This window comes from Pan troglodytes, chromosome 1, assembly GCF_028858775.2.
Source record: "Pan troglodytes isolate AG18354 chromosome 1, NHGRI_mPanTro3-v2.0_pri, whole genome shotgun sequence".
Classification (NCBI taxonomy): domain Eukaryota; kingdom Metazoa; phylum Chordata; class Mammalia; order Primates; family Hominidae; genus Pan; species Pan troglodytes.
Window position 1 is genome coordinate 95,706,572 of NC_072398.2, and position 25,249 is coordinate 95,731,820.

The following is a 25,249-nucleotide window of genomic DNA, read 5'->3' on the forward strand; positions in this document are numbered from 1 at the left end:
GTCACTCTAGAGTCTCTAGGGGCCTGGATCCATAGCAGGGAGACACAGATGTGCACACACCTCTTGCTACAAATCAAACACTGACCTTTGGTCCTGCTTCTCCACAGCGCTGGGGGAAATGAGCATTTGCATTTAAAACAAAAAAAAAGCCAATCTTAGGCAAGATTTGTATTGATAAAAGTTTGTCTTTTTGGATGAGGGCAAGAAGTCAATGGCAGATGTTGATGTCAGCAGTATTTCTAGGGTGGAGTTTGGTGTGGAGACAAGCATAACTTATTATTTTTATTGTTTTTGCCCCCAGCTGCTTTAAGGTTTGAGCTGAATGCCTGGAGTTCATGCTGATGAGTGGGCTGGAGACTAGGGAGGAGGAAGGGGCTCAGACTTGAGCCAGGGACTCCATGTCCCCTCTGCTGAGAACCATCTGGGAAGTCGAGTTCACCTGAAGGCTGAGCTCTCGCCTCAGGGACATTTGGGAGTCAGGGTGCCTCCTTCCCACTGTGCAGTTGACATTCATCTTTTAATCTGGTGGCTGTCACACCCTGTGAAGCTGAAACTGCAGTGCCACCACCCACTTGTATAAACTGAGGTGTGCCTGGTGAGAGATTTGGGCTTCTAAGTCGCAGGATTTAACTCAGTGTCTCCTGCCAACAAACCTGAATCTGCCAACAATCATAATACAAATCCCCCTACATTGATATAGCACTTTCTACCTCTCCCTGGGCTTTCACATATGTTATCTCTGTGAAATAGTAATTCCTTTCTCCTCTGACAGATGAGAAGACACAGACTTCTCAGACAAAGGAAATACAGGTTTTGCCCAGGGTCACAAAGGGAGTTAGAACCTTGCACTCTTGGCTCGGGGGCCTTGTGTTAGCCCCAGTCCCACCCCTCCATGCCCGGGGCCTTTACTGCACCTCGCAAACATGTTCTCCGTGAGCTCCTGCTGTGGCTGCCCTGGGAGCCTGCTGCCTAGCTGGTGGGGGAGGCTTCTGCAGAGCATGATTCCAGGGCCATGAGATGCCAAGGAGAGAGAGCTAACAAAGTGCTGCGGTGTTCCGGAGTGGAGGGAGATTCTACTTTCTTGAGCTAGTCAAGGAAGGCTTCACAGAGGAGGTGACTTTTGAGTAGGGCCTTGAAGAAGGGTTAGGAATTTTCTAGGCAGAGAAGATATGAAAGGGGATGCCAGACCGAGGGTGTGGTGTAGTCAAAACCGTGGACAAAATCAGCAAGAGTTTGAGGACTGGAAAAAGGGGTTGTGGGCCCTGACACTTTTTGGGGGGACTTCCTTTCAGAAAAATAATTAAAAATCAGCAGTGCAAAACTAAACATGAAAGTGAATATTCATTTAGAATGAGAAAAGAGTTATAGCAAATTATGAATTTCAGAAAGTTGAGAAATACCACAAACATTGCCAAAGCTAAGAAAATGACAATATTTTTATTAATTGGGTGATACAGCTATAGTTTTTATTTTTCTATGTTTTCCTGGCTCTGTGATTTTGCTTCACGTGATGACCATTTTGTAAAATCATTTTCTACATGAGACTAGAAAGACCATTCGTCTTTCATATTATTGATTGAATTCCTACTGATAATTTAGAGAGGTTTTTGTTTTTAGCTTCACATCTTTATACATAATGCTATGTAAATTTTTAGGATTATTGGCCAACTTGGGAAAACCTCTATCAAGTTTTTTTTTTTTCCACATATGAGCCATAAGATTTCAGGGCATCTCAAGTTTTTATAAAACTTAATCTTCTTTGCTTTTTTGAGATAGGGTCTCATTCTGTTGCCCAGGTGGGGGTGTGATCATGGCTCACTGCAGCCTTGACTCACTGGGCTCCAGGGATCCTCCCACCTCAGCCTCCTGAGTAGCTGGGACCTCAGGTGTGTGCCACCACACTTGGCTATTTTTTTTGTATTTTTAGTAGACATGGGGTTTCACCGTGTTGCCCAGGCTGGTCTTAAACTCCTGGGCTCAAGTGATCTGTCCACCTTGGCCTCCCACAGTGCTGGGATTACAGGCTTGTGCCACTGCACCTGGCCAAAACTTAATCTTAAATAGTTTAAAATTGAAGATGTTCTATATTGGTTTACTGTGAATGGGCCTCTGGCAGTGACTTCCTCCATAATCCAAGAGAATCATTATTATTTCTGTTTGAAATTTACCTCTTTTTATTTTTAAAATTTTATTTGGAGACATGGTATCACTCTGTCATCCAGGCTGGAGTGCAGTGGTGAGATCACAGCTCACTGCAACTTAAAACGCCTGGGCTCAACTGATCCTCCTGTCTCTGCTTCCCAAGTAGCTGGGACTATAGGTGTGTGCCACCATGCTCAGCTAATTTTAAAATACTTTGTAGAGATGGGGTCTTGCTATGTTACCCAGGCTGGTCTCAAACTCGAGGCCTCAAGTGATTCTTTCACCTTGGCCTCCCAAAGCCCTGGGATTCCACGTGTGAGCCACCATACCTGGCCAAGATGCTATATCTTGATGTTAAACTCTAGGAGAGCAAATTCTTTCCAGAGTGGCCTGTGGACTGAAAGAATATGATGTCCAGGGCTCTGCAGCCTGCCGAGGTTCCACTCACTGCTGCCCTGGGCCCTGAAGTCCACACAACTGCCTGGGTTGAGGTCTCTGGGCTTGTGCCTGTCAGACCCCAGCAGACTCTGCTCTGAAAGTACATGCCTGTCTGCTCTCTGGACAGTGGGATCCTCCATAGCAGGCCCTGGTGTGACAAAGCAGGGACTCCTTAGGATAGCAGAGGGGTTAAGAGCCAGGTTTAGTAGTCATGCTGGCCTGGGTTTGAATTTTGGTTGTGCATCTACCCACTGGGTGACCTGTCCATATTATGTAAACATTATTTTTTTTCTTTTGAGACGGAGTCTTGCTCTGTCGCCCAGGCTGGAGTGCAGTGGCATGATCTCGGCTCACTGCAACCTCTTCCTCCCAGGTGCCTGCCACCACGCCCGGCTAATTTTTTGTAGAGACTGTGTCTCACTGTGTTAGCCAGGATGGTCTTGATCTCCTGACCTCGTGATCCGCCCGCCTTGGCCTCCCAAAGTGCTGGGATTACAGGTGTGAGCCACCGCGCCCGGCAATGTAAACATTTTAAGTCTCAGTTTCTTTACCTGTATGATGGAACGATGTATTTACCTAACACAATTTTCCTGCAGATTAAATAAAGGGATATGTGTAAATCACACATTGTATTTGCCTGGCACAGAGTGTTGAACGATTGGTAGTTGTTAATAGCTATTATTTTTGAATTACTGGAAAGGGAATCAGTGGAGACCATATTTCCATCCCCGGATGAACAGTGGAGTTTTTGTGGGGCTCAGCAAACTTCTCTTCATTGTTCCAACCCAATATATCCTGTTACGCTGCCTCAGCCTTGGGGATTGGGGCGGATCAGAAGGCTCAGAAGGCACAGGGTTCTGGTGCATTAATGAGCTCTGGGGCCATGCTGGAAGTAGCTGAGCGTGGGCACCGGGCCTGGAGGTTGGTGGAACACTGGTGCTGGGCCAGTTCTTGGTCCCAGAGAAGCACCTCTTCCTTACCAACATGTCCTTCTCTTCAATGAATCATTACAGGGTTCAGGTCAGCCTCTGTGATTACAGGCTCACTCCTGTAATCCCAGGGCTTGGGAGGGCAATACGAAAGGATCACTTGAGGCCAGGAGTTTGAGGCCAGCCTGGGTAACATAGCAAGACCCCATCTCTACAAAGTATTTTAAAAATAGCTGAGCGTGGTGGTGCACACAAGTATACAGCCCATGTGCTATTCCTGAAGAGCAGGAAAAACTGCCTTTAACGGTTATCAGCCTGATCCAGTTCACCAGCTCGGCCACCAACTAGACTATGTGACCTTGGGATGAGTCATTCTCTGTGCCCCAGTGTCCTTCCTTCTCTGGTCAGTTGCATATCCTAGACCCAATCTTTTTTTTTTTTTTTAAAGTTAAGGTCTTTGATTTGGTTGATTGAGAGGGAGCAGGAGTAGACAACTCACAACAGTGGCTAATCTGAGGACCTTCTGACCCCTCCATCAGATCAAGTTTGGCATGCATTTCTTCTGATTTATAGCCTGGAAGTAACTGGGGGCTACAACCTCTGCTTACTTGCTTACTGCTTACAATATATATATATTTTTTATGTTCCTGGGATATTTATTCCTGTTTACACTTACACTCATCAGCAAGAGGTGGTCAGTAAGTGCTGGTTTTGTTAAAGTGGAGGCCGCACCAGAGTGTGATCTATGGACAGCATGAGCCATCATGCTGTTTTGTGTGCACGTGTGTGTGTGTGTGTGTATGTGTGCATATGCATATGTGTGTAGGAGAGAAGGTCCAGTACTCTGAGGGGGCCTGTCCAGAGTGAATCAGTTATATTCTTTAGGATGGTTGTCCTGCCAAAGACATCAGACTCCAGCCCTGACCCTCCAGGCTGTTGGGAAGAGTTTGCTGCTAAGTCTTGGAGTTGAGGCAGAGAAGACATGCAGTGTTTGGCTGGGGAGTCTTGCAACAAATGTGGTGCTCCTTTGTTGTTCATCACAGGATCTTCTGATAACCAGCAGACCCCCAGCGCCAGGCAGGCTCCTGTACCACACATGGAAGCTCAGTTCTCTCCCGTCTCTGTGCATCACAATCCAGTTCTATTTTAGCACAGCCCTCACACGTATTACACCCTCCTTCCCTTAGAGCCTTTCCAACACATCTTATCATCCATCAGCTTCCTTCTTCCCGGACAGACCCATACACAAGGTCTGTTTTGTCACAGACCTTCTGACAAAACACACCACTTATTATTTTTTTCCAGCAGCCCTTTGAAAACAAAGATGAGTAATACCCATGCCGAGAAGTCTGTGATGCCATGATTGATCTATTTCACAATAACATCCAAGAAGATGATACACTAGATAAGTTAGGTCTGTCAAAGGTGAGGAAGGAGAATTCCCTACAATCTGTGTGGGTTTTGTGAGTGGAGGTCTTGTTGGGTCTGAGGCTGGGAGAGGTGTCAGGAGAGGAAGAATCCTTGGGCCCTGGTGTGGCTGAAAATCCAGGTAAGATGAGAGGTTCTGCCAGAAGGGCTCTGGTGGGCTGATCCTGGACTTGGTCCTCCCTCTATCATTAACCTCCCTCAGAGTGGTATAATGTTGATCAGATAGGATGAGCAAGGGGTGATTGCTACTCTAGAGATCTTGGTAAGGCATGTACACTTTGAAAATTCAGGGACTCTACTACATCAGTGAGGTTTCTGGTCAGAGGTGGCCTGGAATAGCCCACCCAGAATAAAAGACAAATTGCTGATCTTGTATGCCCTATCATGAAGAAGGAAGCACATGGATCTCACAGCATTCTGGAGGCAACATGTTCCACACCTAGGAATACTGCTCGGTGCATGAACTGGGTAGCATAGAAGGATGCCAGGTCTGGTGGGGCCAGGAGTGGGAAAGGGCTCTGCAGCAGGTCCAGATCATAGCGCACAGAGCCATCCAGTTGGGTCATATGATTTGGTATACCCTATGATGTTGGAGGGGTCGATGGTGGTAAAAATATACTAAGGAGTTTTTGGAAAGCCCCATTGGGAGAATTACAATGCAGGTCCCTGGGATTCTGGAGCAAGGCCGTGCCATCCACAGCAGGGAAGTATATGATTTTTTAGGAAACAGGCCCTGGCATATTATTGGACCCTGCTTTGATCCTGGGGCATCAAGTGATCATGCATCTGAAACTGTCCACTGTGAGCTGGCCTCTGTTGGACCTACTGAGTTATAAAATGGGCCCAACAGCAGGCCGTCATAAAATAGAAATGGCATCTTTGGAGTTGAGCCTGAGCACAGCTGGAGGGCATGAGTAAGCTGCATGGGGATGCAGCCTAGAACACCATGTCATCTGCCAGGGTTCCATCATGTCTCTTCCCCAACCCAAGCCTATAGCTATGTGTGATTTCTCATATGATAGGCTGAAGGAACAGAAGAAGGCCTGAGCTTGGTCTGTGAATGGTCAACTTGGTACATGAGTGAAAGCCAGAAGTGGACAGCAGCTGGATTATAGCCACGTTTAAATGTGACTTTGAAGACAGTCAGAGGTACCTTGCTCACATGTAGGTACATGGGAATGGGAACACATGTGAGCAAGGGACCTTGTCATCCACTTTGGAAGGAGAACTGGCCTGAGGTGAGAATATATACAGATTCTTTGCAGCAGCCAATGGCCTGGCCATGTAGTCAGAGGGCTGAGTGGAAAAGGATCAGAAGATAAGAGACAGGGAGGTTGGGGTAGAGGCATGTGGTTGAACATATGGGGGTGGGGACAGAGCATGAAGATCTTTTTTATTACAGTTTATCACCCACCGTAAAGCATAAGGGAGAGGCACTGAACAGTCAAGTAGACAATTTGGCCAGTTGACATTAGATAGCTTTGTCATTGGCCACCCCAGAACTGGCTCAATGGGCGCATGACTGGAGTGCTCTAATGGAGTGCCATAATGGCAGACATGGAAGTTACAAGTGAATCCAAGAACATGGACTTCCCTTTACCAAGGCTGACCTAGCTGCTGTCTATCAGGGGAACCCCCCCAATATTTCAACATAGGTTCTTTCAATTTTCCATAAGTGTCAGCCAGCTAAGAAATAAAGAGAAAGAGTACCAAGAGAGGAATTTTACAGCTGGGCCTCCGGGGATGACATCACATATCGGTAGGACTGTGATGCCCACCTGAGCCGCAAAACCAGAGAGTTTTATTAAGGATTTCAAAAGAGGAGGGGGTGCAAGAACAGGGAGTAAGTCACAAGATCACATACTTCAAAGGGCAAAAAGGAGAACAAAGATCACAGGCTTCTGAGGAAACAGGACAAAAGGCAAAAGAGAACTACTGATAAGCATCCAACAAAGATCACAATGCAAAGGGCAAAAGCAAAGATCACAAGGCAAAAGGCAAAAGCAAAATTACTGATAAGGTTCTATGTTCAGTGGTGCACGTATCGTCTTGATAAACATCTCAAACAATAGAAAACAGGGTTTGAGAGCAGAGGACCAGTCTGACCTCAAATTCACCAGGGAGCAGTTTTTTCCCCATCCTAATAAAACTGAGGGTACTGCAGGAGACCAGGGCTTATTTCAGTCCTTATCTCAACTGCATAAGACAGACACTCCCAGAGTGGCCGTTTATAGACCTCCCCCCAGGAATGCATTCCTTCCCCAGGGTATTAATTATTAATATTCCTTGCTGGGAATAGAATTTAGTGATAACTTCCCTACTTGCAAGTCCGTTTATAGGCTCTCTGCAAGAAGAAAAATATGGCTCTTTTTGTCCGACCCCACAGGCAGTCAGACCTTATGGTTATCTTCCCTTGTTCCCTAAAATCGCTGTTATTCTGTTCTTTTCAAGGTGCACTGATTTCATATTGTTCAATCAATATTTACACGTTTTACGATCAATTTGTACAGTTAACACATTATCATAGTGGCCCTGAGGTGACATACATCCTCAGCTTACGAAACTAACAGGATTAAGAGATTAAAGTAAGACAGATGTAAGAAATTATGACAGTATTATTTGGGAACTGGTAAGTGTCCATGAAATCTTCACAATTTATGTTCCTCTGCCGTGGCTCCAGCTGGTCCCTCCATTCGGGGTCCCTGACTTCCTGCAACAGCTGTCGCCTCTGAATATCCAACCTGTCAGCAGCAGAGACCAATGCTGAGCTCCAGCTATGGAACTATTTCTCACTGAGATCAACCAGCCACTTGGAGCCAAATGTGCTACACTGGGCACCTTTTATACAAAAACGGCCAATGGTTTGTTCTCACAGGTGTGGATTTTCCCTTCCTGTCTGCATAGCCTTGGCCAGCACCACTATCTAGGGGCTTACAGAATGCCTATCCACAGGCATGGAATGCACCCAGGGGACTCAGTTTTATAGGGAAGTGGGTGTGGGATGGATCCAGATCATGGTGGTATCACACACCACATCCCCTAGAAGCAGCTGGCCTCACAGAGCCCTGGAACCGCCTCAAAAGGCACAGCTGAAGCACCTGCTCAGAGGCAACACTTTGCAAGGCTGAGGTTCTATCCTTCAGGAAGCAGTAGATACATTAACTATTTCCTTTCCTTCCTGAAGACTCATGGTTGGCCCCACTTACAATCACTTCAGGGACCCACCTGGGGAGTTTGTAGTTTTTATCCCCACAACTCTTGGTTCTGAAAGGTTGAAGATCTTTGTCCCCAGAGGAGGCACATTCTTGCCAGGGGACACAACAAGGCCGCATTGAACTACAAGCTACAGCTGCTACCAGGGCACCAACAGGGTAGAGGAGGTCAACAGAGGACCAACTGGGGAAAGGGGACCAACAGGGCAGAAGATGAGTCAATCTTGGGGCAGGAATAATTGATGTTGATCCACAGGAGATAGGGTTGCTGTTACACAATGGAGGCAGGGAGGAATATGTGTAGAATCCAAGTGATTCACTTGGCCACTTCCTGTTACTCCCTTGCCCCGTTGTAACTGTGAATAGATAAGTGCAGAAACTCTGGTCTGAGAATGAGATGATGGTCAAGGACTCAGCATCTTCAGAAATAAAGGTTTGGGTTATACCATTAGGAAAATCATTAAGATCTACCAAGGTGATAGTGAAGGGTGAGGGGAATTTAGAGTGCATAGAAGAGGAGGGAGAGGAGTACCAGCTGCATCCCAGAGACCAGCTACGATGATGGGTGGTAATTCACTCCCTAGTCTCTGTCTTCTGAGTTATGCTTTGGGGAAAGAGGCCCATGGTAACCATGGAGGAGCTCTTCCCTAACCAATGTGGAAAAGCAGATCTGTGATGGACAAGAAGTGGACTACAGAGGTTATAAAAATATGCCTGTTACAGGGCTCTCCTGCTAGAGGTAGCATAGTGGATTGACAATCCCAGCAGCTGCCCCTGCTGCTGGGATCCACCAAAACTTTTGCACTTGGGCCACACTTCCTGTGGGGCTTCTCTCAGGCAATGACTGAGCATGGCAGGAATACCAAGTGGGCCTGTTACTGAAAGATGTGGGGGTCCTCCATGGATGACTGGCTTGGGGACTCCCAACACGCATGGCCAACCCTTTCTTGGAACTATGCTGTAGTCTGAGACTCTTCTTACCCAATTCTCCTTCCTCCCGGGTCCCTTCTCAGGTTTCAGGCTTGCATTGAAGTCTGAAGGCTTTCCCTTCCTTCTCTTGCTATCTTCTTCCTCCCCAGTCATCCTTCACAGGTGTTTCCTCTAATAACATTTTTGCATGCCTAATCTTGTCTTGGCCTCTTCTTGGAGGATCCAAACTAACCCAAAGTGGCATATATATATATATATATATATATATATATATGCCATTATTTGGTCAAAAACGGGGATTTGAGGGACAAGAAAAAGGTCCTATACCTCGAAGTATCTCACCTCCAGCTTGTTACTGAAATTCCCCTATTAGACTATTTCTTTTGGATTGGGGCCACAGTGAACCACTCACTCTCATTTTCCAGTGTTATTCTATTCAGCATTGGGTTTTCCATGCCTGGTGTCATTGGAGTCAAGTGATTGCTAAGATAAATTGCCCGAAGTCCTGGCCCATCACTTCCAACTCCCACCTGCTTTGCCTCTCATGAGTGGCCTCTCACAGCCATTCCAGTTGTATCCTTTGTGCTGTTCAAGACACTTCAATCTTCATTCAAAGACAAGACTTCTCATTCCCTTCCCTCAGGTAAGACCTGTGATTAGCAAGTGCTTGCCTTTAGGGAAGAGGATGTGTGTGCTTTCCAGCTTTTACATCCCATAGCTTGCCATCTGCAGGGGCTCCAGGTATGCTGGGCAGGCTAATGGAGAGGAAGGACCTGGGATAAATCGAAAGAAAATGTTCAGGTTAAGATAAAAGATTGTGGAGACCAATGTTCTTTTGAAGTCTCATAGCGGTTGCCCTTAGAAACAATAGTTGGCAAAATGTTTAGTATTCAGACCCTTTAAAAGTTGCTAGACTCTTAGTTAATCTATTCAGAATTGGAGGGGCCTGGAAGAAAAAGGTCTAGCTATGTTAATAGAGATTTTTTACAGATGTGAATTTTCCCCTAAAAGGACAAAGCTTGCAGGGCCATTTCAACTTGTGACAAAGAAACATGTTTTTGGGGTAAAATATTTTGATTTTCCTCCTTGCCTTGTAATGTTATACCAGAGTCAGGATGGAAAGTAAGTCATGATATATAGGGTTAAATAAAACCCATCTGATGAGAATTTATGGTTTGTAGGGGTTGACTCCTCAGATTCTTTAGATAGGAATTTGGGCAAGATAAAAAAAATCATAATTTAGTCTTCAGAAGTTTACCCACAATTGACCCTTAAGCACCCCTGACCCCAAGCCCGCTCCCACCCAGGGTTTTAGACAACTCAAGGATTGGAAAGACCTCAAGAAGGATAATATTCAATTGCTAGCTAAGAGGGCAGTGGAGTTGGGGTGGAGAGGATAAAGCAATTATCTTAAAAATTAAAGAAATGTAGTATAGTACTCAATACAATGAATCAGGTTATACTGATTAAATATTGAGGCTCCTTTTGGGATTTTTGCCAGTTCTCACTAGCCTATTTATACTTTCTTCTTTACAGACCTTTTAAATCTTTCTTTCTTTCTTTTTTTTTTTTTTGAGACCGAGTCTCGCTCTATCTCCCTGGCTGGAGTGCAGTGGTGCGATCTCGGCTCACTGTAACCTCTGCCTCCTGGGTTCAAGTGATTCTCCTGCTTCAGCCTCCCGAGTAGCTGGGAATACAGGCACCCACCACCACACCTGGCTAATTTTTGTATTTTTAGAAGAGATGGGGTTTTGCCATGTTGGCCAGGCTGGTCTCGAACTCCTGACCTCAGGTGATCCACCCTCCTCGGCCTGTGTCTTGGGCCACGGTCACTTATATTTGGCTCAGAATAAATAACAGGGGATCCAACCTTGGGGAGAGCAGGAGAAGGGCTCGATGGTTAGAGGAAAGAGCTGGAACAGAAGTGCTCAGGTAGGAGCCAGCCTGGGCTGATGGAGGGGCAGAAAGAAGGGCTGGAGTGGTGTAAATGGAGTTCAGAGAGACAGGAAATGAGGTCTGAGCGGCAGGCAGAGGACAAGCCAATGAGGACTTCGCAAAATTTGAACTTTAAGCAGGATGGGAAATGACTGAAAGGTTTTTAGTAAGGGATATAACACGTTCATGGACTGGAACACTCTGCTATTGTAAAGCTGTCAGTTCTCCCAAACACAACCTGTAGATTCAGTGCAATCCCAATCCCAAAGTCCTTGCTGGAATTTTTGTAGAAATTGACAAGTTAACTCTAAAAAATATATGGAAAGGCCAATAATACCCAAGACAATTATGAAAAAGATGGGAGGATCTACAGTACTAGATGTTAAGATTTATCACAATAGCTCTGGTAACAGATACTGCCGGGCTGGTTCAATGACAGTCACATAGATCAACAGAACTAAATAGAGGCCTGAGAAAAAGACACACACGTATGGTATATTTATTCTGTGACAAAAGTGGCACTGCTGAGCACAAGTTTCTCAATACATTTTACTGGATCAACTGGATGCTCATGCTCATGAAACTAGACCACACAAGCAGACAAAATGATAATTCCAAGTGGATTATAGGTCTAACTGTGGAAAGTAAAGTCATAAAGCCTCAGTAGCATATGCAAAGATATTCAAGACCTCAGTCTTGAAGATTTACTTCTATATTTTCTTCTAAGAGTTTGTTTTAGCTCTTATGTGTAGGGCTGTGACCTATTCTGAGTTAATTTGTGCGTATGAAGGAAGGAAGGGGTCCAGCTTCATTATTTTGCATGTGGCTGTCCACTTGTCCCAGCATCATGTGTTGGAAAGACTATTCTTTCTCCATTGAATTGGCTTGGCGGGCTTGTTGAAAATCAATTGACTGTGAATGTGAAGGCTGAGAACACTTTATCATGAACTGTTAGCTTCACCTATGTAAAGATATCTTCTCTCTGCTCTGCCTCCTGTCAAAATCTGACATGACTCTTGCTCAAAACAAGCTTTGTTTCCTGAGTTCTGTGGCCTTGTCTCATGTGGAGCAATCATGTCACATTAACCGCCTCCCCACCCCCACTCCACGTCCACCCTGTGGCACAGCCTTGCCCTTTCCTGGCTGCTTTATCATCTGCTTTTTCAATTAGGACTATTTTTAAAACATTTCCCCAGTTCTTAAATATTTTCTGAGTGCTTGATTCTAGATAGCTACATTGTATGGAATTCCTGAACCATTCTGACTCACAACACTTCTGATGCCAAATGTGTGGGGGTTATATTTCCTTTTTTAAAAATCCCCACACCAACCAATTCTCCAACTGTCTGAACACTGTCGGGATATCATGCAATTCCGTTCTGATCCTAACTACCCAGAGTTAGCACAGACCCCACAAGGTGAAGGCTCAGCCCCACAACACTGCTCCCACTTCAGATGCCAGTCGCAGCACCTGACCGCCCATACTTCTGACTAACTGGCTAAAATTGGAGGTTCTTACAAATCCCCTCCTCAGGTTAGATAATCTGCTACAAGAGTTCACGGGACTCAGGGAGGCACTTTACTCATGATTACTGGTTTACTACAAAGAATGCAACTCAGGAAAAGCCACGTGGAAGAGACACGCAGGGCCATGTATGAGGGGCAGCACGGAGCTTCAAGGCCCACCCCAGGTGCCCACCCTTCTGGCACCCCACCCGCTCAGCAGCCCGACAGCTCTCTGAGCCCCATCGTTTGGGGTTTCTATGGCAGTCACTTCATTTAGGCATGGTTGATTAAATAATTGGCCACTGGTGATTGAAGTCCTTCCCCAGCCGCTCCCTGGAGGCCCAGTGTGGGGCTGAAAGCTCCAGCCCTCTAATCACATGGTTGCTTCCTCTGGCAACCAGCCCCATCCTGAAGCTATTTAGGGGTCCACCAAGAGTCACCTCATTAGCACACACTCAGTATGGCTGGAAGGGGATTGTTATGAATAACAAAAGATGCTCCCTCTCCCCTGTCATTCAGGAGATTCCAAGGATTTCAGACGCTCGGTGTCAGGAACAGGGACAAAGACCAAATGTCCATTTCGTATCATCACAGGGATTCCATGTGTATAGGCATCAAGATTTACGTAACCCACCATTACTAAAATTTAATTATTTTAATTTGTTCCTGTTTCTACCAACTCAATTAACAATTGCATCCCCAATACATGATTTTGTGCAGCGCCCTCTGGTAGGCATTGCAGAGAGAGAAGAATGCAAATTAAATAAGAAAAGCCCTCTGCCCTTCAGGAGCTTTTGGTGAAGATCTCTTTTTTAAAAAGCTGCAAGACTGCTGCCCGAAGTGGGACACACAACCTAAATAAGGGCGAGAACCGGCAAGGACGGCCCAGCCACGTGGAACCGCCTCGCAACTCTGGCGAGGTGGGTGCTCGGTGGCGCCACCGTGTGGAAGCTTGGGAAACAGAAAACCTATTCTCCGCGCTCAGGGCCAGAGTTTCATCCTGGGTCTCTGACTGGGGCCAACTGTAACGGAAACAGCCCTGACTGTAAGTCAGAATCCTACAGTCCTCTTTGGCCAGGGAGCCTTCCTGGAGTGGCCTCCACTGCTTGCTCCAGCTTTCCAGTTTTAACCTACAGGGCCCAGCCTCCTCTTGAAATTGGGCGAGACGAAGAATGATCATTGCCAACTTGAAATTTGGTTGAACAGATACATTTCTCAGGGTACGCATGGGTCACTTCCCAGCACTGTCTGTGTATGTGGCCTCCGAGAAAGCAACCTCCCTTATCAGGCTAACAGAATTGACAGTAAATCCTCCCAGCAAACCCATTCGACAGGATGGTGGGTGTTAGTCCAAACTGCACCATTTTGTAAGCCCCCTGCCATTTTGCGGACCCTGGTCAGACTGAAACATTCCATGTGGATTCAGGCCATGAGAAACATCCTGCCTAACCACCTGACCGCAAGGCACAAGAGCATCCTTATCATACCCTGCTGGGCAAAGGCGCAACTGAAGGAACATCCCCATCATATCCTGCGGGGCAAAGGTCCAAGAAACAGCCTATCACATCCCGCTGGAAAAAGGTCCAAACCGCCTGATCACAGGAACATCTTATCAATATCCTCCCGGCGAGCTAGCCATACTGCCCAGACCCCCACCTAGACCTATAAATTACCCCAGCCTGTAAGCGGCAGGGGGCTCTGGCATTAAGCTTGTCCCCCACCTCCTCAGTTCTTGTGCTGGACATAAAGCCTGTGTTGCCATAGAGCCACCGACTCTCTCTGTGTCTTTCTTTAACCCTTGCCTTCCCTTCAAAACCTAACAGTGGGACCACAGGCTCTGGGCTGCAGCTGGGTGTTTTCATCCTCCAGTGTGGATGGCTCACAGCAGAACTGAGTCCTAATAATCTCTTGTGAATGCTGCGGAACTCTCTCTCTGTCTCTCTGTCCCGCTCCCCCAACTGCTGCACGAGTCCAGAGATGCAGCTGGCCAACACCACCCAGAAGGACCCCAAACAGAACAGCTGGCTGTCTCGGAACATTCCCGTGGCTCTCTCAGCCCTGTCCCTCTCACCGTGGCTCCTGGAAGTGCTCTATGGCCTATTGAAAGGACGCCCCTACAAAGCTTCCCCTGGTTCCCCCACCTGAAAAGTGATTTCTCCTCTTCCAAATTCTCACACACTTTATCTGAACCTTTCTGAAGACACCTGCCTCACTTGCTAGTTTGGCCAATGTTTATGGAGTTCTCTGCACTGGAGGCTGGGGGCACAATATAAGACATGGCTGGGCGGCAGCAAACATAGCATATGTGTGGCCAGGGCTGTCACTGAGACACACAGGGACATGGGGATGATGGCTCTGCCTGGAGAAGGCTTCACAGAGAAAGTGACCACTGAACTGCCTGGGGACCTGGGGGCTTCCGGGCTCTGTCCGACTCCACTCTCTCACCACCCAGTGGCTCATTGGAGTTCTCTCCTGGGGCCGGAGCATTGCTCAAAGCACGGTCCACTTTCAATCCATCTCCCTGCCACCCTGACATCTGCACACCCAGAACAGAGTCAGCACTCACAGCATAAATGAATGGATAAAATACAGCAAAAAGAACAAATTGCTTTCTGTCCTCTTTCCCCAGCAACTTGAGATCTTCTAGAGACCCAGGAGTATGTTGCTTCTACCTCAGACTGGGGAGAGGGGAGCTCCCCAAAACAATGGAGGAGATGAAGATATCAACCAGCCAAATTCCTGTTCACGACCAGCCTGTTGTGAGCTCTCCTGGGGGATCAGCAGTGGCTGAGAGGTTGGATGTGTGATGGAGTGGGGTGGGTTTATGGAGAGTGTTTGTTCCAGACATGACACAGGGGAAGGGCTCACAGGGTTCAACCTGATCAGCAAGTGCAAAAGATAAGGCCCCTATTAAAGCTAATTTGCTGAGATTTTGATTTTAGCAAAAACAAATGATCAGTTTTTTGGATGTCTCAAATATGTTTGAAATTTATGTGTATTCTCTATGGTTGGGCATGAATTTATGAATGTATGTGTGTATAAATAAATTTAAGTGTGTCCTTCAAATAGTTTATATCAGGAATCAGCAAATTATGGTCTTTAAGCCAAATCCAGCTGGCCACCTGTTTCTGGAGGTTAGTGTTTATTGGACACAGCCGTCATCATTCACAGGGACTTGTGTCTGGGGCTGCTTCTGGGCTGTGGCAGCATCTGCCTGCCCTGCTCTGTGCCATTACTGGTGTTTTGTTATCTGATGGCTCTGTGAAGTTCCTGGGCAGACTCTGCCAAAACCTGCCAAGTGATATAAGTTTGTCAGTTTCCATTAATTTCTTTCAGTGTTTGCTTTATATAATTCAAAATTATGTTCTTATGTGTATAAGGATAGGACTATTATTGCTGGGCCTGGTGGCTCACACCTGTAATCCCAGCACTTTGGGAGGCCAAGGTGGGTGGATTACCTGAGGTCAGGACTTCGAGACCATCCTGGCCAACATGATGAAACCCCATCTTTACTAAAAATACAAAAACTAGCTGGATGTGGTGGCGTGCACCTGTAATCTCAGCTACTCTGGAGGCTGAGGCAGGACAATCGCTTGAACCCAAGAGGAGGAGGTTGCAGTGAGCCAAGATGACACCACTGCACTCTAACCTGGGTAACAAGAGCGAAATTCTGTCTCAAAAAAAAGAAAAAGAAAAAAAAAAAGAATAAGACTACTGCATCTTGGTGACTTGCACACTAATCAATAAGAAATATTCTTCTTTTTCATTTAATCCCTTTTCTTAGAATTCTTTGTTGTCTTGTATTAATATTGTTGTCCCTGATTCCTTTTGTATTGCTTTTCCTCTGTTCCTTTTTTCTAAACAGTGATGATACATAACTCAAAATGAATCATAGACCTACATGCAAACACAATGTTACAAAACTCCTAGATGGTAGCATAAGAGGAAATTTGATCATCTTGGTTTTGGTGATGAGTTTTTAGATGCAACACCAAGGCACAATCCATGAAAGAAAGAATTCATAAGCTGGACTTCTTTAAAATTTAACATTTCTCTTTGTGAAAGATATTGTCAAGAGAATGAAAAGATAAGCCACAGACTGGGAGAAAATGTTTACAAAAGACATATCAGACTTTGTATGTTATCCAAAACATACAAAGAACTCTTAAAACTCAACGATAAGAACACAAACCAAACAATTAGAAAATGGGCCAAAGACCTTAACAGATATCTCATCAAAGAAGATACAGAAGGTGACAAATAAGCATATCAGAAGATGCTCCACATCATATGTCCTCAAGGAAATGCAAATTAAAACAACAATGAGATACCAGTACACACTTATGAGAATGCCCAAAATCTGGAACACTGGACAACAGCAAATGCTGAAGAAGGATGTGGAGCAACAAGAACTCTCATTCATTGATGGCAGGAACACAAAATAGTACAGCCACTTTGGAAGACAGTTTAGTGCTTTCTTAAAAAACTAAACATACGCTTACCATAGGATCCAGAAATCACACTCCTTGGGATTTACCCAAAAGAAGTGAAAACTTATGTCCACACAAAAACCTGCATACACATATATATGAATATATTGCACAATGGTGAAGTCTGGGCTTTTAATGAAGCCATCCTAAATAGCATGCATTGTACCCACTAAGAAATGTCTCATCCTTCACCCACCGCCTCACCTGCTGCCCTTCACAGTCTCCAGTGTCTATGATTCTACTCTCTACCTCCATCTGTATGCATGATGTAGCTCCCACTTACACATGAGGTTGCACAGTATTTGACTTTCTGAATAATTTCACTTAAGATAATAGCCTCCAGTTCCATCCGTGTTGCCGCAAAAAGCGTGATTTCATTCTTTTTTTATAGCTGAGTAGCATTCCACTGTGTGTGTGTGTATGTATCTTTTGCTGTTAAAAGTAATATTGCCATCACATGGGGAACTGGGAGAGGGAGAAACAGGTCCCCCTGGTTACATAGGTACTGACGAGAAGGAAGTTGAAGAAAGATGATGGGTGGAGAAAATAGGTCCCACCTAGGGAGACATCACATCAGCTCTGTGGAGCCCCAGAGTGCTTAAAGGGCTGGCACTAAATGAACCTGGAACTCTCTTGCACCCTAAAAGGAACATTGCAAGGGGGTAGCAGAAAAAGTCCATTTCAGTGATTCATCATCTCCCTTTCCTCACCATGCCCCAGGGATTCCCATGCCTTCCCAACCGTCTTGCCCCTACCTGGGTCAGCCTTTCCACAGCAGGTTAGGGCACATTATAGCCAAGGGCACAACTCCCAACTCCTACACAGGCTGTTTTGCATAGGAGGAGGAAAAACACTGAAGACTTTCTGGGAAGTTAGTGCCATGGGGCAGGAAAGAACTTTTCCCACTCCCTGCCTCCAGGCTCATTCCATGGCAGGGTCACTCCACCACTCAACCTAGATAGTGAGGCCCCTGACCCCAGTCCCCCCACCTAATTCCAGGGCTTCTGTGAGGGGCTGACCAATGGTTAGCAATGAAGTAACCCTGCTTCCCTCCCTGGACTTTGAGTTCCCATAGGGCAGACCCTGATGTGACCCAAGACCTATAGCACAGGGGATAAGGGTAAGGATTTGATTCAGGCTTTTCTGAGTCCGTATGATGATTTGTTGTGTTTACTAGCTGAGTAAACTTGGGAACATCTCAACTTCTCCTTTCCTAAAATAGAGATTGCAGCACCTCTTAGGACTATGAGGGTTGAGGAGGATGCAGGAGGAGCAGGTATCTTGATATCTAGACATTAAAATGCTCAGTCAGCGGTGGGGGTCATAGAACAGGCTGTCATAACAAATGTGTGGAAGGATAAGGGGAGGGAACAAACAAGACCATGCTGCCTTCAGGAGTCTGAAACTCCATCCTCTTTGGGTCCAGAGGCCCAGTGCTCTTTTCTCCCATTTTCTGACCTGCTACTACACATGTACCGCTGCCTTACCCTCAAATCAAGGTTGAGCCAGAGAAGACTCCAGGTGAGGTCTCTGGGGTGGGGTGGGACCTGGTGACCTGGGACCCTGGCCAGAAATCCTGAGCACAGCCTTCTGGGTGTGTCCCACCCACCTGATATGGGGCAAGCCTCCAAGAAACAGATGACAGAGGTGGCCCCAGGCCTCCCAGCCCCTGGGAAGAGCCAGGCTGAGCCTTATAAAGGACTGCTCTTTGTCCAAACACACACATCTCACTCATCCTTCTACTCGTGACGCTTCCCAGCTCTGGTAAGTCTCACCTACCTCTTTGCGTTTTCTAGAAGTGCCCAGTGCCCGGCCTGCCATGCTGCCTGTAGGAAGGGAAAGGGCTGTGGACAAAGACTCAGAAGCCTGGGTCTAGGCCAGCTCTGCCATTAGCTGGGCTGTGTGACCTTCACTTGACCCCAAAAGCCCACATCTGTACAACCAGGTGGCTGAACCAGACCTGTCCATTGCTCCTTTGGGATCTCCTGAGGCAACTCCTGTGGAAATGTCCCCAGTGGGACCTGAGCACAGGACCCTCCCTGGCCTCTTCCTCCCTGGATTCATCCTCCTGTTGGGGTCCCGGTTGCTAAATCCCCTCCCCAGCTCCGGCTCCACAGAGGGTGGAGGGCTAAGGGTCCCCTGTGAATGCTTTGGAGGCTCTCCAAACCCCCAGGCCTGGGACCCCGACACAGCATAGCCCTGGCCAGATGGCTTGCCCCTACCTGGGTAAGGTATTGAGAAACCAATGCTCCGTCACTCCCTACCACAACCTGCAAATTTTCAGTCACCCTCTGGGCACAGGGCTTGCCCTCTGGCCTTGGCCTCAGATTCAAAAAAGCTTTGGGTGGCTCCTCTTAGTCAGATGCCGGCATGGAGCTTTCTCCTGCATTGAGAGGTGTTGCGGGTTTATTGTCAGACACCCATATGCATTAGCCAAGGTCCTTTCCTGGTTCTTTGGAAAGTGTGGGAAGTGAGAACTGCACTGTCCTATTTTTCAGGCTTGGGGTGCAGGGCAGCCCAGACTGACTACTGGCTGAAAGATCTGCTTTGGGAAGTCAGACATTTTTATTTAAACAGTCAAGCCTTGGTGATTCAGAGGGTGCAGATAATTCCCAAGAGCAGACATGAAGTGACTCCCACCTCACTCCCACCCCATCCAGCAGCTTAAGAACCAGAGAGTTATTTCTGTTCCTTGTAACAGAGGCCATTCCTGTTTCTCGTTCCCAAGGGAATGCAAGAAGGGCCCCCTGTGCTCGGGACAGGACTGTGTTTCCTGCTAACACTCACGTCCACGCTCACATGTGCACCTGGAGCCTGCACACACCGTGTCATGCAGGGCTTGCACTTGGGTCAAGGTGGGGCCCACGGTGTCTGGTTCCTGAAGCAGCCCAGGAGGGTCAGACACCAGATCACTAAGGCCATTGTCCTGCCACCATGACTGTCACCCCGACTGTGAAGCTGGAGGAGATGGATTTGGTGCTCTTTTAAGAGTGGGGTCTGCCATGTGCTGGCTGAGGCTGGGGTGTCCCAGCTTAGTTCTTCCATGTGTTGCTGGCCCCCGACTCTCCCTGCTTCTCCCTCTCTGAAGCACTGTCCACAGCTGGACTTCCGCCATCCACCTGCATCTCCTCTTGGCCCTGGCCAGGATGGGGCAGGTCTCAGACTTGGTCCTACCCTCTCATTTTTGAGCAACTTATCCCATCACATTAAAAAAAAATTGAGTTCGTTCTGCTACACCTTATCCGTGTTTTTACTCTGTCCTCAGCCCTCCTTCCAACACTCCCAAATAGAGACCCTAACTTAAATGAAGGGAAAAAAATGATTGTCTTTATTTCCTGAAGGCTTTTTGAAAGCAAAGATGAGCAACACTCAAGCTGAGAGGTCCATAATAGGCATGATCGACATGTTTCACAAATACACCAGACGTGATGACAAGATTGACAAGCCAAGCCTGCTGACCATGATGAAGGAGAACTTCCCCAACTTCCTTAGTGCCTGTGTGAGTCGGTGTCTAGCTTCTCAATGTTGGAGGATACATTTTGCTATGTGGCCTTGGACAGATCACCCTCACCCTCTGATTAAAAAATTTCCCATTTGCAAATAGGGCTTTATTACTTGGATCATATGTGAATCTAAGGATGGTAGGCGAAAAAGTATGAAAATGGGAAAGAGTTATACAGATATAAAGGAGGTTATTAGATGGTCAGCAAAGTATGCAGCTTGAGGGCAGTGCACAGTCCCCTCCCAGCACTCACTGACCCTCTCTCTGTGAGACTGAAACTCACATGCTCAGGTCCTGCTTCCCAAAGGCCCCACATCAACATCCCTGAGATTACTGGGAAAGCACTAGAAGTTCCATTGTTAGTAGAAATCAATAGCCCTCTTTGCAATAAACAAGACTCATTAGCAAATCTGAAAAAAACTGTGGGCTACTAGGTACCAAAGGGTCTAGATGACCAAGAGTAGGGAACCCAGAAGATGAGTTTGGTGGAAAAGGAGAAGAAAGGAGAGGAGGCCAGAGAAAGAAGAGAACAAAGCTTGAAGGCCAATTTTGAGGCCCTGGGGTAGAACTAAGGTAGGCAGTGCCCTTAGAGGCTGGGACAGGAAAGAGTGAGGCTGGGGCAGGGGACTGCTCTCCCCAAGGTCACTTAACAGAGCACCTTGGGACAGGACCTGCCTCCCATCCTGAGGTGTGAGACAAAAAGTCTCCCTAGAGAACTCCAGGGATAACACTCACATCCTCACCCCAACTTGACCCACTCACCCTGTGCTCTCAGCCCCACCACCATGCCTGTGCAGATCTAGGTACTTGTCTGTATCTCTGCCTCCTCCTCTCCCTCCCAGTCCAAAACTTGTTTGTGATTGAATTTTTCTATTTTGTATGTCTTCCTCTTCACAGGACAAAAAGGGCACAAATTACCTCGCCAATGTCTTTGAGAAAAAGGATAAGAATGAGGATAGGAAGATTGATTTTTCTGAGTTTCTGTCCTTGCTGGGAGACATAGCCACAGACTACCACAAGCAGAGCCATGGAGCAGCACCCTGTTCCGGGGAAAGCCAGTGACCCAGCCCCACCAATGGGCCTCCAGAGACCCCAGGAACAATAAAGTGTCTTCTCCCACCAGACGCTTGCCTTATTTTCTTCTTCTCTTTGGTGACCTATGTTGTCAAAACTACCAATTCCAGGTTAACTTTCTTGGAGAATTTCCCCCACCCCCATCCAGTGGGTCACCCAGGAGTAATGTCCCTCCAGCAACGTTCCCGCTATGGCCTCCAGCAGAGCTGAGCTGCCTCTCACACAGGTCCTGGTGTCTGCTTCTGCCCCGCTCCCTAAATGCAGCCACCATGGCAGGTTCCAGGTGGAAGTCAGTGGAAAGCTCCTGCCAGATCACAGCAATGCTCCTCCTTGTCAAGGCATGGACCAGGGTCATTCAGACACATTCAGATACCGCACTGAGAAGGGGCTGGCATCTCTCAGTGTGCTCCTGCCCTCCCGCTCCTGCCCCAGCTGTTCTCCAGGGCTTGGGGAAACAGAAACCACTCACATAGGGATTCCTGGATGGCATCAGGCTCAGGGCCCTTGTGGCTATGAATGGGAGGCTCAGCAGTTCCCTGAGGATGAGCTCCCTTGTCCTGTGGCCTGGGCTCCAGGGGCTGTGTCCATTCTCTGTGCTGTGCACTTGTGTGCATATGCCTAAGTGGGTGACCCTGTGGAAGTGAGAGGGAGTCATCTTGAAGCTGAGCTGTCCTCAATGGTTTGCTAAATGCCAGGACTGGGTTTCTGGTGATGAATGAATATTCCAGATTTTGAGGAGCTCAAAGTAGTCCAGGAGTCCAAATAAGGAGTCTAGCCGGAATAAGGCAGCACCACGGAAATGCCCTAAGGACTGACACAGAGAGCTCATGCTGACTGTGATGAGAAATTGCAGCACCTCTATCTGGCAGGTAATGGAGTAGTTTGTTATTGGTAGTCTACTCCAGACCAGGCAGTGTGCTATGGGCTGAGGATGCAGAAACAAGCAGGGCACAGCGCTGTCCTAGCAGAGCACTGGTGGGTCTCTCCACGCAGGCCACAACACAGGGTCAGTGTTCACCTGGTGTCACTTCCTGGCCATGTTCTGTGCAACTGCTCTTAGTATTCTCCCTAGAGGCTCACATCATCTGTCCCTATCATTCTTACCACCCTGGTCAATCTCCAGCTAACCTCTCAATCAGGCAAACATTCTTCTTAGAGGAATCAGGCAACCATCACAAAAATTCTCATTCCATTCCCCCAGCAGAAGTGTGTAGGATGAGTTATTTGTTCTTGTGAATGACTGTTCCACTCCACACTCACACCTCTATTCACAGACCAGCATCTCCTCTCCTCATCAGGAATCTTCCTTCCTGAACATATTCTGCACCTTGTCAGCCTTCAGGACTGATCTGCAGTTTTCACCTCCAAATCCCAATGTCTGACCATTAGTTTTCTTCTCTCTCCTTCTCTCCCTTTCTCATTCTCATTCCACCTGTTCTTGGAACTCACAGAGGCCTGCAGTCCCTGGGCTTTCATTTTTTCTTACCAGACCCCTGCTGCCTTCTCTATGTAGCCTGTCCCTATCATCCACCCCAGAATTGCTCTCTTTCCTCTCTTAGCTCTGTTGCCCACTTTCCTTGGGCCACACCTTCCCTGCAGATCTCCAGACCAGAACCATCTTCCCCCGTTGTCCTCCTCTCTCCTTCACCAGGACTGCTAGTCACTGCTCAGAACCATCATGCCAGGGTCCCAAGGGTGGGTACCTGACTTCCTCTCTCCCCAGCACTCTCTGAATCCCTCCTGTTCACCCAGCTGCTGTTATTCCAAGAATGCGCAACACCTTCCCCCATCAATATATCTCAGTATTTCGTGCCTCAATACCAGTCTTTCAAATGCTGCCTCTGCTGGATGTCATTTAATAATTCATCTGTCTCATTAACTTACATTTCAAGACAGAGCTTTAATGTCAACTTCTCTTAGACATTTAGATGGTGAACCACTATCCCTTCACCCCAAAGAAATGATCTCTGCCTCATTTGCACGTCCCTCACCCTGAGCCCACTCCTACTGTAGTGGCTACATTACCTCAAATTTCTTTGATGTCTTTCCATGCAGACTTGGAATCATGGAAGGAAAACACTCTTAACTCAGATCTCCTGGTTACCCAGCATATAGCAGTACTGGATCCCAGCTTATAATAAGTACTCTATATAATTTTTTATTATAAAATGCACTTGTGCAAATTCTGGTCAATACCACCTCATGTAAACAGCAGTGGAAAATCTAAAAACTTCAGTTTGGGAGGCAGGTTGTGAAGCTTAGGAGATATTCTGGAAACCAGAATCTGGAACTAGGCCAAAAAGAATAATGCAAATGACTGAAGAGCTTGACTCAAGTCCTGATCTCCCAAAAGAAGAGAGGGTCTCCCTGGGGTGGGGTTGCTGGACCTTCAATCCATTGCTACAGTCCAGAAGGCAACTGGCCACTCCTAATGTGGGCCTGCCCTCCCTTTATTTTTCCAGCTCTTATTTCACCTGATAATATTCCGTCCAATGGCAATGGCACATAAAAATTAGGATGGAGTGTGTGGACAAATACTTCTTCATCTTCTTGTCTAGGATTAGAAATCACCTTCTCAAGGGAGCCTTGTCTAATGTTCCTGAGACTATTTCACACTCTCCATGCTTATGTCAATGCAGGACTCATCACATCTATTCAGATATTCTGTTTACACACCCATGTCATCCCAGAGAGGTGATCACAGGGCAGGGACACATGTGTGGCATACAGTTCCTAGTTAAGATCCCAAATCCTGAGATATTGCTGATTTGCTATGGCAGGTTGTCAAGAGAACTGTGTTATTCCAAACTCACCAAGGTGGCTTATAGAACAGAAGCAGATGGATATAAAGAGGAGAGGGGGCCAGACCATCTCCGCAACCACAGCCCAGAGCTCCAAACAGGCACCAGATAGAAAATTGGTTTGATTTCATCCAATATTTTTTCAAAAGAATGTCAAGGAATAGGGTGGGGGCAATGTGTCATTTTGCATTGGAAGGAGGACATTTTAGAGCAAGGCCTAAGGGCATAGGTATTAGTGTCATATTGATCAGAATTCAACCTTTGTTCCTAAGCCAAAAGAACAAAGTTGGAGGCATCACGCTACCTGACTTCAAACTATACTACAAGGCTGCAGTGACCAAAACAGCATGGTACTGGTACCAAAACACAGATATAGACCAATGGAACAGAACAGAGCCCTCAGAAATAATGCCGCATATCTACAACTATCTGATCTTTGACAAACCTGACAAAAACAAGAAATGGGGAAAAGATTCACTATTTAATAAGTGGTGCTGGGAAAACTGGCTAGCCATATGTAGAAAGCTGAAGCTGGATCCCTTCCTTACACCTAATACAAAAATTAATTCAAGATGGATTAAAGACTTAAATGTTAGACCTAAAACCATAAAAACCCTAGAAGAAAACCTAGGCAATACCATTCAGGACATAGGCGTGGGCAAGGACTTCATGTCTAAAACAGCAAAAGCAATGGCAACAAAAGCCAAAATTGACAAATGGGATCTAATTAAACTAAAGAGCTTCTGCACAACAAAAGAAACTACCATCAGACTGAACAGGCAGCCTACAGAATGGGAGAAAATTTTTGCAATCTACTGATCTGACAAAGGGCTAATATCAAGAATCTACAATGAACTCAAAC

General features: G+C 46.7%; 1 protein-coding gene across 2 annotated transcripts in view; it reads left to right on the forward strand.

Moving 5' to 3' along the window:
* S100A7 (S100 calcium binding protein A7) overlaps positions 1-21,636 on the forward strand; it is a 67,196-nt gene extending 45,560 nt beyond the window's left edge. For both annotated transcript variants that reach the window (XM_054671174.2, XM_054671168.2), the window contains exons 2-3: positions 20,352-20,509; positions 21,410-21,636. In XM_054671174.2, the coding sequence (XP_054527149.2) occupies positions 20,352-20,509; positions 21,410-21,574 (323 nt within the window). In that variant the 3' untranslated portion in view covers positions 21,575-21,636. The remainder of the gene's footprint in view (positions 1-20,351; positions 20,510-21,409) is intronic.
* The last annotated feature ends 3,613 nt before the right edge of the window (positions 21,637-25,249 follow it).